Source organism: Grampus griseus (assembly GCF_964374135.1).
Source record: "Grampus griseus genome assembly, chromosome: 19".
In the NCBI taxonomy this organism is placed as follows: Eukaryota; Metazoa; Chordata; class Mammalia; order Artiodactyla; family Delphinidae; genus Grampus; species Grampus griseus.
This window is the reverse complement of record NC_139013.1, coordinates 57826767-57837239: the sequence shown is the minus strand read 5'-3', so window position 1 is coordinate 57837239 and position 10473 is coordinate 57826767. Positions and strand designations below refer to the sequence as shown.

At 62.2% G+C, this 10473-nt stretch overlaps 2 protein-coding genes across 3 annotated transcripts; one reads left to right on the top strand and one right to left on the bottom strand.

Moving 5' to 3' along the window:
• Window positions 1-222: 222 nt before the first annotated feature.
• On the top strand, window positions 223-2469 carry APRT (adenine phosphoribosyltransferase). Of its 2 annotated transcripts, none has more exons than XR_014298208.1 (5): window positions 223-329; window positions 465-571; window positions 1592-1870; window positions 1979-2057; window positions 2169-2228. XR_014298208.1 is itself a non-coding variant. In XM_082677408.1 (5 exons), the coding sequence occupies exons 1-5, from the start codon at window positions 250-252 to the stop codon at window positions 2309-2311; spliced, it is 543 nt and encodes a 180-aa protein (XP_082533534.1). In that variant the 5' UTR covers window positions 223-249; the 3' UTR covers window positions 2312-2469. The 2 variants fall into 2 exon arrangements, 1 of the variants encoding a protein (XP_082533534.1); XM_082677408.1 differs by having other exon boundaries at window positions 1592-1725; window positions 2169-2469.
• Window positions 2470-3111: 642 nt separating this feature from the next.
• Window positions 3112-7179, bottom strand: CDT1 (chromatin licensing and DNA replication factor 1; the record flags this gene model as incomplete). The annotated part of the gene is made up of 10 exons (XM_082677236.1): window positions 3112-3275; window positions 3637-3838; window positions 3915-4055; window positions 4341-4529; window positions 4939-5039; window positions 5196-5341; window positions 5439-5636; window positions 6151-6302; window positions 6379-6510; window positions 6949-7179. 10 exons carry the CDS (start codon window positions 7177-7179, stop codon window positions 3112-3114), a joined length of 1656 nt encoding a protein of 551 aa, XP_082533362.1.
• Window positions 7180-10473: the final 3294 nt, after the last annotated feature.

The following is a 10473-nucleotide window of genomic DNA, read 5'->3' as shown; positions in this document are numbered from 1 at the left end:
GGGGACGCTAGTGTTCGGGGCACAAGAAATAAGCACGTATCTTAAGACCGACCGCACTTCAGATTCGATGAAATACGGTACCTCCTACGGGAGATGGTGGGCCCCGCCCACCCGAACCCTGACCCTTTCCACGCTGGCGCGGAGCCGCCTTGGGCTCCCGGCCCCGCCCCCTGGGGGGCTCCGCCCCCACCCCGCGCAGGCGCGGAGCCTACTAACCGGCTCTTGCCCTCGAGACGCGGGGATGCTGAGATGGCGGATTCCGAGCTGCAGCTGGTGGCGCGGCGGATCCGCAGCTTCCCCGACTTCCCCGTCCCCGGCGTGCTGTTCAGGTACGGGCAGCCGGGCCACGTGGGGCGCGCGGGCGGAGGAACGGAGGGACGGACCGGGCCGCGCGGCCCCGGATGTCGGGGCGCGGTGGGCTCTCCGTGGGCCCGAGAGTCACCAGGCTTGTCCTTGCGTGCCAGGGACATTTCACCCGTCCTGAAGGACCCCGACTCCTTCCGCGCCTCCATCAGCCTCCTGGCTAATCACCTGAAAAAGGCCCACGGCGGCAGGATCGACTACATCGCGGGCAAGTGGCGCGTCAGGGCTCCGCCGGGTCCCCGGACTCTCCCTGGTGCTGCTCGAGTCTGCCATGAGGGCGCAGTGTCGGGAGTCCTTTACCCCGGGCAGGGTGGCTTTGGGGGTCTTCTAGGGGACCCGCCGGACGCCCCAACGGTGCTTGGGTTGTAAGAACAGACCCGCTGCCCCATCCCGACTTTGCAGCCGTGAGAGGGGCGACAGGCCCCTCCAGCGGCCGGGGAACGCCTCTGATGGGTGGGTGCCGGCGGCGGGGCTGAGGGCAGGCACGACAGGTGGGGGTGTCTGACCAGAATCCACTGGGCCAAGCATGCTTTCTTGTCTTACCGGCGGGTGTTGAGCGCCTGCCGTGTGCCAGGTCCTGTACCCAGTGGTGGGTTTTAGGAAAACCCAGGAGATCGTGGAAGATCCTGGCGCAGGTCCTGTTTCTCTTTGAGAGCCCCCCCCCCATACTCCCTGGTTCTTGGATACCCTGAGGGGCCACAGCACTGCCCTGGAGGCTGGAGGGCTCCAACTGGTTGAGTCCTGCAGAGGATTCTTCCCTTCAGAAGCTCTTCCTCCTTAACCAGACTCGCACGTGGGGAAGAGGCCCTTGAGTTCCCCCATCACAGCTCAGTCCGCCCCCGGAGGTGGACTGCCTCTCCTGCTGGACTAGAAGCTCCTGGGGCAGACGCTGCACCGTCTGCTAAGGGCGTTTCAGGTACCACCAGCCACTGGTGAGCAGCTGAGCTTTGGAGAGAGGTCAGGTGACTTGCCCGAGCCCACACAGCTATTTACACCGCCGTGTACGGAGTGGCTCCTGACCTCTCTAGCACCTAGCAGTCCCTGTGTGGTAGGTGATCTGTCAACATTCCCAGAGTGGTTGGATGTCAGTGGTCTTTCATCTGGAGGCAGCAAGGCTGTGTGTCCTGTGTCGTGATGGCTACTTGTCACGGTTCAGCCCTGACCCATGGGGACCCCAATGCTACTGTACCACGCGGCTGCCCCCCAACACCCCAGATCTCGCCGACAGGCCTAGACTCCCGTGGCTTCCTGTTTGGTCCCTCCCTGGCCCAGGAGCTGGGCTTGGGCTGCGTTCTCATCCGGAAGCGAGGGAAGCTGCCAGGCCCCACTGTGTGTGCCTCATACGCACTGGAATACGGGAAGGTGAGAAGCCTGGGGGCTGCCTCTGTGGACCCTCCATTCCCAAAAGGAGAGTCGTGGACTCCAGTGGAGCTGCCGTGGTTGGTTGGAGTGGACATGGGAACTCAGACTGAGAAGCTGGGCCAGGCTGACAGAGCCAGGAGACAGGGTGGGTTGGAACTGGGGCCCAGGGGGTGGCCCCTTGTCAGTTCCCCAGCTCTGCACACTAAGGCCTTTTGGGGAAGCTGGTAGGTCACATGCCCGCTTGCTTCTGCAGGCTGAGCTGGAGATCCAGACGGACGCCCTGGAGCCAGGGCAGAAGGTGGTGGTGGTGGATGACCTGCTGGCCACTGGTGGTGAGGGCCTGGCCTCAGGGTCTGGGGGGGTGGGCAATGGGTCTCAGCACTCTAGCTTCCCAGGGCCTGTCTCCACACCACCCCTCCGTCCCTTCCTCCCTCCCTCCCCAGGAACCATGCGTGCAGCCTGTGAGCTGCTGGGCCAGCTGCAGGCCCAGGTGCTGGAGTGCGTGAGCCTGGTGGAGCTGACCTCTCTGAAGGGCAGGGAGAAGCTGGGGACTGTGCCCTTCTTCTCTCTCCTGCAGTACGAGTGACCCCGGCCCCAGCCCCCCACCAACTGGGAGAGAAGAGGATCGGCCATTGGGGCAGGGCGGGGGCGGGACTTGGGCGCGGGGCTGCTGCCTGGGGGGCCTGCGGGGGCTTCTGGAAGCCCCGAGGCCTGGAGCTGCAGGCTCATTGACAGTGGAATGAGAATGAGAATAAACAACTGACTTTCTAGAGCGAGTCTCCTCCCCAGCGTCAGTGTGGGAAGGTGCAGGGGCCCACCCGGCAGGCTGGGCGCTTTCTGACATTAGCGTTTGGTGGTTCTCGAGCCCTGTGAGCCGCCGTATGCACGCACAGGGGCAGCCCACCCTGGCTTCCTCTGCTGCTGTAACTCCACGCACACGTGTGGATTTGAAACAACTTTATCTCACAGTTCTGGAGGCCAAGTACAAACACCAGGGAGTGGGTAGGCAGGGCTGGTTCCTTCTGTGGGCTCCAGGGGGAGCCTGTTCCCGGCTCTCGGCTCCGGGCATCCCAATCTCAGATCCAGTATGTGCCTGCCTGCCTCTCACGAGGGCCCTGTGTGACACCCAGCCCACTCAGATACTCCAGGACCACCTTGGGATCCCACGTGGACACCTGGGAGGGTTAGCTGCCAGCCACACTACCCTCCCTGCACCCTGTTTACGAGGGGGGCCTCCACCACACTGGCCAGAAGCCCTCGAGCCCAGCAGCCACAGCCCTGACCCTCACGGGGACTCGGGACAGGGAAAGCAAAGTGCGTCGTGTTCCTAGTGTAAAACAGACACAGGTCCGGCGGCCCGGCGGTGTTGGCACCTGTCCGCCGGGCTCACAGCGCCTCCTCAGCACGGGCAAGGCGGGCCAGCTGTGCCGTGACACCTGCCAGGTCAGCGGCCTTGTCCAGCTTGACGTAGGTGTCAGTGCGGATGCGGTGGAGGCTGAGCCAGTTGGGCAGCAGCTCAGAGAGGAGCTGCACGTGCTTCTCCATCTCCCCTGCGGAGAGAGGGGGCACGTGAGGCTGGGGGTTGGGGCCCTATGAGGCCTCCCAGGACAAGATTGGGAAGGACTCCAGTAGTGACCTCACAGCCTTGCCAAGGAGCTGACCCTCCCGTGGAAACCCCACAATGGGAGGCGCCCCGCAGCTGAGGGACCAGAGACCTTGGAGGCAACAGGCAAGTCCTATGGGGCCTGGGGGCCGATGGAGGGACCGCAGGGGAAACAAGGCTGGGTTGGGTCGATAGGGTGGGAACAGCCCCTCAAGGCTGCAGGAGGCAAGGGGGCCAGACAACCTCAGGTGAGCCCAAGGGTACGGTGCCCGCCCTCACCTGGGACCTGGGGAGGGCCCTGCACGTACCGGGGCTCATGGCTGCGCGGTAGCTGCCCACCATCCTGGCGCAGGCCACCTCCATGGTAAGCGCTGGCTTGCGCTCTGACACGAAGACGCTGCGCAGCACGCGGGCCAGCTCGGGCAGCCGCTCGAGCCGCTGCAGCCGCAGCTCCTGCTCCGGGCGCCGGGTCATCTGCGCCAGCTGCTTCTGCGCCTCCTTGGCCCGGACCTGCCGCGGGCATGGACGGTCAGGGGACCTCTGCCTCACCCCTCACCACCCCCCCGCGGGGACGCCGAACACTCACCCGCTCCAGCAGGGCCTGGGACACCCCCTTCAGAGCGGCAGGCGAGGCGGCCGGCGGGGTGGCTGGCGGTGCCGGGCTGGGGGGCTGGGGGCTGCTAGGCTGCGCCGTGCGCTGCGCCAGGTCACTCAGAGCCTTCTGCATCTGAAGCAGGTCAGAGGGGAGAGGTCAGGAGACGCCTCCCCCCAGTTCAGCCACAGGGGAGGCTCCTCACACCCCGCCTGTGTGGACCCCCCCAGGAGTCCTTTGTCTGGCCCAGGGTCACCCCGGCACATCGAGGGCCTGTGCTCACCGCCCCAGGGCAGAGCCTGCTGGTGGGCGGTGCTCCGCTTGTGGGGAGAGCAGGTCCAGCTACCCTGAGGCCCACGGCCAAGGGTGGAGCCTGTCAGGCACCAACATGGGGGTCAGGCCGCCCCGCACCAGCCTTACCCTGGGTGACATCAGGCTGCGGGCACGGGCCAGCACCTCCTGGGCGGAGGCCAGCTTCTCCACGGTGGGCGGCTGGGGCAGCTCGGCTGGCTCGACGTCAGGCACTTCGTCCACATTGAAGCGGGGGTGCCAGCGTGTCAGCTGGTCCTCGGGCACCTCCATGGGGGGGTTCAGGGAGGCCAGGAAGGCCTGTGTGAGAAGGGGGGGCACCAGCTGACCCTGGGCACATCTGCCTGTGGGTGTAGAGAGCTGTCCGGGTTCCTGTCCCAGCTGGGCAACCTCGGGCAAGTTACTTCACTTCTCTGAGCCCCAGGTGCTCAGCTGGGCTGAGGATACAGCATAGAGCACCCAGCAGCACCCACTGGACTCTCCCCAAGCTTCCCGGGACCAGAGGCTACCAGCCTCGAGCTCCCTGCTTGTCTGCTCAGGGCCAGGGTCCCCGCCCAGCCCCGCGCCTGCCCACGTGTAGAAGACAGCCGTGGACAGTGGTTAAGAGAACTCTAGAATTCAGCCTCGGGAGGAGCCCATTTCCTGTGGCAGCAGATGGGGCCGCGACAGCAGGGACAACATGAGGACCTGAGCCGGGGGACCCGCTCACCCTGTGATGCTCCCGGACTCGGGCTACCAGCTTCTGGGTGAAGACCTGGCGCCGCTGCAACAGGTGCGACGCCGTGAGCCGGGGGGCCGCACTGCCAGCCTCTGTGGGGAGAGTCCAGGCCTGAGCCCCAGGGCCGAGCCTACCCAGTCACCCAGCCCACCCCACGGGTGTCAGACAAGGCTCAGTGCCTGAGGCCTTACACCCACGCTGAAACCGTGCAGCGTCCTGGGCAAGAACCCGAGGCCCAGCACACTCACGCTGGTCCAGCAGCGGCTCGATGGTGAGCTGGTAATCAGACCTCCTGACGCCATCCTTGAAGGTGGGGATGTGGTGCTCCTGGCGGAAGCGGTAGGAGCCAGGGTACACGGTTTTGATCTGGCCCACGTTGCGCTCCTCAAAGCGCCTACAGGACGAGGGTGTGGGGGGTCAGAGAGCTGGGGTCGGAGGGCGCACAGACTCCAAGGGCAGGACGAGGCCCTGACCCCCCAACCCCCGCTCACTTATGCATCATGTCCTGGACGCCCTGCTTGACCTTGGTGAAGGTCACAGTCTCAGAGCGGTTGTAGAGCATGCTCACGATGGTGTCCATGCTGCGGAACATCTCGGCCAGCACCTGGTACTTGTAGGGCAGCACAAGGCCCGGGGGCCCCGGCTGGGCCAGGGCGTGGAAGCGCTGGTAGGCAGGCATCTGCTCACCACTGCCAGGGAGGGAGCGGGGACGTGAGAGAAGCACCACACCCACCCCCTCCAAGCACCCAACGGCAGGCAAAGCGGTGGGGGAAGACCCCAGAGCCTGGGGTTCCACCCCCAGGGCTCACTGCGCACCAGTTTACAAAGCCCCTACGCACCCACTGTCTCCCAGTCAGGAGCACTACCAGGGCCAAAGACCAAAGCCTGGCCTCAAAGCCAGCTGTCCCTCAGGGCGGTCCCCGACCGTCCCCAGCCCTGGCTTCCTTGTCTGTAAGAGGCATATGATAACTACGTGACCTGCTAGGACAGACACGGCGCCAGGTCCCGGTAACCGCTGGCTGTCCAGGTGGTCTGCAATTCGCAGGAGCTGGCCCTCCCACAGACGGAGGCTGACACAATTGCACTGCACTGACCCCTTGGAGGACGCGGCCCTCCCCGACCCGAACCACCACAGCCCAGCCCCGCCAGGCCTCCCACCAGGCCACCCCTTCCTGGGTGCCTAGCCGCCCTCCCTAGACTCACCACAGCCCGGCTGGGTGCCCCTCGTCCTCCGGCGCGCTGGGTTCCGCGGCATTCTTCTGTGCACTTGCCTTCAGCTCCTGGACCCGTGCCCCCAGCTCCTGTGCCCGCTGCAGGCACGACGTGAGCTCAGAGAGAGTGACTTTGGAAGGGACCTGCGGACACAGAGTGCTGTCAGCCCGCCTGTCACCCCGGGCCAGTCCACCTCCCCTGCCCTCAGTCCAGCCTCACCTTGTCCTCGTCCTCCTGGGCTGCCTGGCAAGGTCGCTGGCTGGCCGAGAGGGGGGCCTTCTTTGTCTTCTTGCTTTGGGGAGAAGAGTGCTCTGGGGAGCCAGCGGCAGCTGGAGAACTAGGGCCAGAGACCTGGTGGGAAGGACCCCAGGGATGATGAAACCATAAGACTCCGGGGTGCACCATCTCGCAGAAGGCCTGACCCCTCGCCCACTCTTGCAGACGAACCTGGCGTTTACCAGTCCGCTGGGCTCTGGCCCTCCCCCAGCGTGTGTCAGATCAGGCACCCCGCCCCCCCCCCCCCCCCCCCCCGCTCCCTGTCAGTGGAAGTCCTCTGGAAGGGAGGCCCCGCGAGATTACGGGACCCCGCCTGCCAGGTGCGCGTGAGCTGGCCCTAGCCCCTCCTCCCGCGGGGGGCCTGGGTTCCACCTGGGTCGGTGCCCTCCTCCAAGGCAGGTCTCTCCAGCAGCCCCGCCCCCGCCCCACCCGGGCCGGCTCACGGCTCCACCGGTTCCCTCCCATCTGTCTCCCTCCCAGGCCTCAGTTTCCTCCTCCCCTCCGCGCCCTCACCGCGTTGGCCGGCAGCCGCAGCCTCCTGCGCGCGGGCGGTGCAGGCTCGGCGCGCGTGGGCTCGGCGGGCGAGCGGGCGCGCTTGCGGCTGCTGCCGGGGCCGGGGGCCGGGGCGCGGGGCGCGGGCTTGGCGGGACTCGGGGTGCGCCAGGCCGGCTTGGTGCGCGTCGGCTTGGCCCGGAGCCCAGGACGGCGGCGCGCGAAGAAGTCGGTGAGGCGGCACTGCGCCATGGCGGGAGCGGCGGGAGCGGCGGGACCGGGGCTGCGGGACCGCGGCTGCAGGACCACGACTGCAGGACCACAGGCGGAAGTGGAGCCGCTTTCCCCGCTGATTTTCGCGCCGCGCCCTGGCCCCGCCCCGGCCGTAGGCGGAACCATCGGCGCCTTGGCCAAGGGGGTTGGCGCAATATGGACGGGCCCGGGCGCGTGCGCGCTGGCCCTCTCGGGCTGCGCCTACCGCGCATGCGCCGCGGCGAGGATCTCGGTTGTTTGGTGGTCCGTGTGCCGTTTCCCGAGTGCCGGATGGGTCTGCACCGGGCGGCACGGTGCCGGGTGGCCGTCGAGCCAGTGCTGTCCTGGCAAAGAGGAACATGCTACGCTGCTTCCACCTGAAATTTAAACTAATACGGTGCAATGAAGCTGGCGCCCAGCTGCGCGGACTAGGAGGGCGCTGCGCACGTGGCCGCGGGGGCGGGGGTCTCGGCGTGTCCTGGGCCTGGCCTGGCGCCCAGTGTGCGGCCCAGGACCCTGAGGCTGGTGGATGCGCCTCGAAAGAAGGTGTTCGGCAGTTTTGCGAACGGACCGAGACCACTGAATTGCACACTTCTTTAAGGGTGAAGGTTATGTTTCAATCAAGCTGTTATGTTGCTCTCAAATGGCCAAATTGGAAAGAAAGTTCTTAAAGCCTGAAGCTGGGTTATCCGGCAGGCTCAATGTCTGTGGAATTCCCATCACAGAAAAATGCAGTCAGCCCGGTTCTGAAGTCTGACCACAGGTCTGGGAGGAAACTAAATCACAAGGGTTGTCTGTGGGAGGGGGTGAGGGCTGAGACGGGAGTTTTACTTTGCCATCTTCTCCAAGTTTTCTGTGAGGAGCATGAATCGTGCCTTTACAAAAGTAAAATTTAAAGGAACAGAAACGTCAGTTGGGGTGGCGCTTGCAAAATGACAAGAGTGAGAAAGTTGGCGGCTGACGAGACGGTTTGGTAGAGAAGCATCGTTGCCCACATGTTATAAAGGGCACAGCAACTAGATCCATATTTTGTTAGCAGCCAGTAGCAAGTTATTAGTGGGCCGAGGCCAGCATTTTTAAGGCTACATTTTGTTACAGTTTTCTTTTGGTGTGTGTACTCTGAGCCACCAAGTAAAGCATGTTTTTTGTTTTTTGTTTTAAGTGTGTTTTTTAAAATTTATTCAAGTATAGTTGGTTTACAATGTTGTGTTAATGTCTGTGGTACAGCAAAGTGATTCAGTTATACATACACATGCGTATTCTTTTTTTATATGTTCTTTTCCATTATGGTTTATCTCAGGAGATTGGATATAGTTCCCTGTGCTATACAGTAGGCCCTTGCTGTTTCTCCATTCTATATATAATAGTTTGAATCTGCTAACTCCAAACTCCCAAGCCAACCCTCTCTGGCTCCCACTCCCCCTTGGCAACCACACGTTTGTTCTGTGTCTGTGAGTCTGTTTCTGTTTTGTAGATAAATTCATTTGTATCATTTTTGTTTTAGATTCTGCCAATCAGTGATATCATCCAATATTTGTCTTTCTCTTTATGACTTACTTCACTTAGTATGTCATCTCTAAGTCCATCCATGTTGCTGCAAATGGCATTATTTCACTTTTATGGCTAATATTCCACTGTCTGTATACACCACATTTTCTTTATCTGTTCATATGTTGATGGACATGTAGGTTGTTTCCATGTGTTGGCTGTTGCGAATAGCGCTGCTGTGAACATAGGGGTGCGTGTATCTTTATCTGTTCATATGTTGATGGACACGTAGGTTGTTTCCATGTGTTGGCTCTTGCGAATAGCGCTGCTGTGAACATAGGGGTGCGTGTATCTTTTCGAATTAAAGTCTGTCTGGATATAGGCCCAGGAGTGGGATTGCTGGGTCATATGGTAGCTCTCTTTTTAGTTTTATGAGGAACCTCCATACTGTTCTCCATAGTGGCTGCAACTCACTTACATTCCCACCAACAGTGCAGGAGCGTTCCCTTTTCTCCACACCCTCTCCAGGATTGGTTACTTGTAGACTTTTATTTTTTTTTTTTTAGCAGTTATTTATTTGGCTACACCGGGTCTTCGTTGCGGCATGTAGGATGTTTTTTTTTTTTTTTTAGTTGCAGCATGTGGGCTCTTAGTTGTGGCATGCAAACTCTTAGTTGCGGCAGGCGGGATCTAGTTCCCTGATCAGGGATTGAACCTGGGCCCCCTGCATTGGGAACGTGGAGTCTTAACCACTGGACCACCAGGGAAGCCCCCTGTATGTAGACTTTTTAACGATGGCTGTTCTCACCTCTGTGAGGTGATACGTCATTGTAGTTTTGATTTCCATAAAACGCATTTTTAATCAAAACAGTGGTTGGGGGTTGTAGGCAGGCATCAACCTGAGTCAAAGCGAAGCCTCCTGCGCGTTAAAGAGGGACAGCGTGTGGGAGGCTAGACCTGCCTGGGAGCCTGTGCCGCAGGCATAGCCTCTTCTTGAGACCAGAGGCGATAAGGGGACCTTGTACGCCTCGGCTGGCTTGTAGCTGCTCATCGGGAGGGAGGGTGCAACAAGTTGGTTTCCCACTCTGTGTTTCACATTTTGAAAACAGAGAAACACCCGGTCTGGAGAGGTGGCAGCGCCAGGGCCTGACAGTAGTGACTGTGCGCTCGGCCCCCCACCCCCACCCCCGCCTGCCATTTAGCCCAGCCCCTGCCCCCTGTAGATAAGCTGATGGACAGGAAGCGGCCGGAGGCCTCCCCGGTTTCCACAACGCTGAGCTGGCGCCACCGGCGTTTCTCGTGTCTTGCCACCTGCCCACCCACCAGCCTCGAGCCACAGAGTGGGCGCTGGCTCATGCCCTCCCAGAGCTGTGTGGGGCCCCAGGCAGGCCCCAAGGTCCTGAGAAATCCAGGGAGACGCTTCGGGAGGGGACTCCCTTCCCGCCTGGCCACCACACGCTTTGTGATAGGCACACGCCACCAGGCGTGTCCACAGCAAGGGGACTCCTGGGAAGGGAAAGCGTTGCACAGACTTACTCCCGCTGGGGGCAGCTCTGGGACTCTGGGATGAGCTGAGGCTGAGAAGGATGCCCACTGGAGTCTCAAGTCCAGAACATGAGTGTGAACCTTTGTCTGCGGGGGTGGGATGAGGGCTGGGAAGTGCCGGGGGTCTGGGGACTTAGCACGCTGACCCCTCACAGCCAGCCAGCAGGAAGGGGGCAGCCCCACAGCAGGGGCCTCAGGACCCGCCCCGCCGCTATGGCCACCGTCCATGCCCTGGCGCAGCGTCTGGCTGTGCCACTGTGG

What these genes read in the sequence shown, in the direction of transcription:
- APRT (XM_082677408.1), top strand. Translation starts at nt 250, where the DNA reads ATGGCGGATTCCGAGCTGCAGCTGGTGGCGCGGCGGATCCGCAGCTTC. An exon ending in CAGGATCGACTACATCGCGG is followed by an intron (nt 572 to 1,591) that starts GCAAGTGGCGCG and finishes TCTCGCCGACAG; the next exon opens with GCCTAGACTCCCGTGGCTTC. An exon ending in ACGCACTGGAATACGGGAAG is followed by an intron (nt 1,726 to 1,978) that starts GTGAGAAGCCTG and finishes TTGCTTCTGCAG; the next exon opens with GCTGAGCTGGAGATCCAGAC.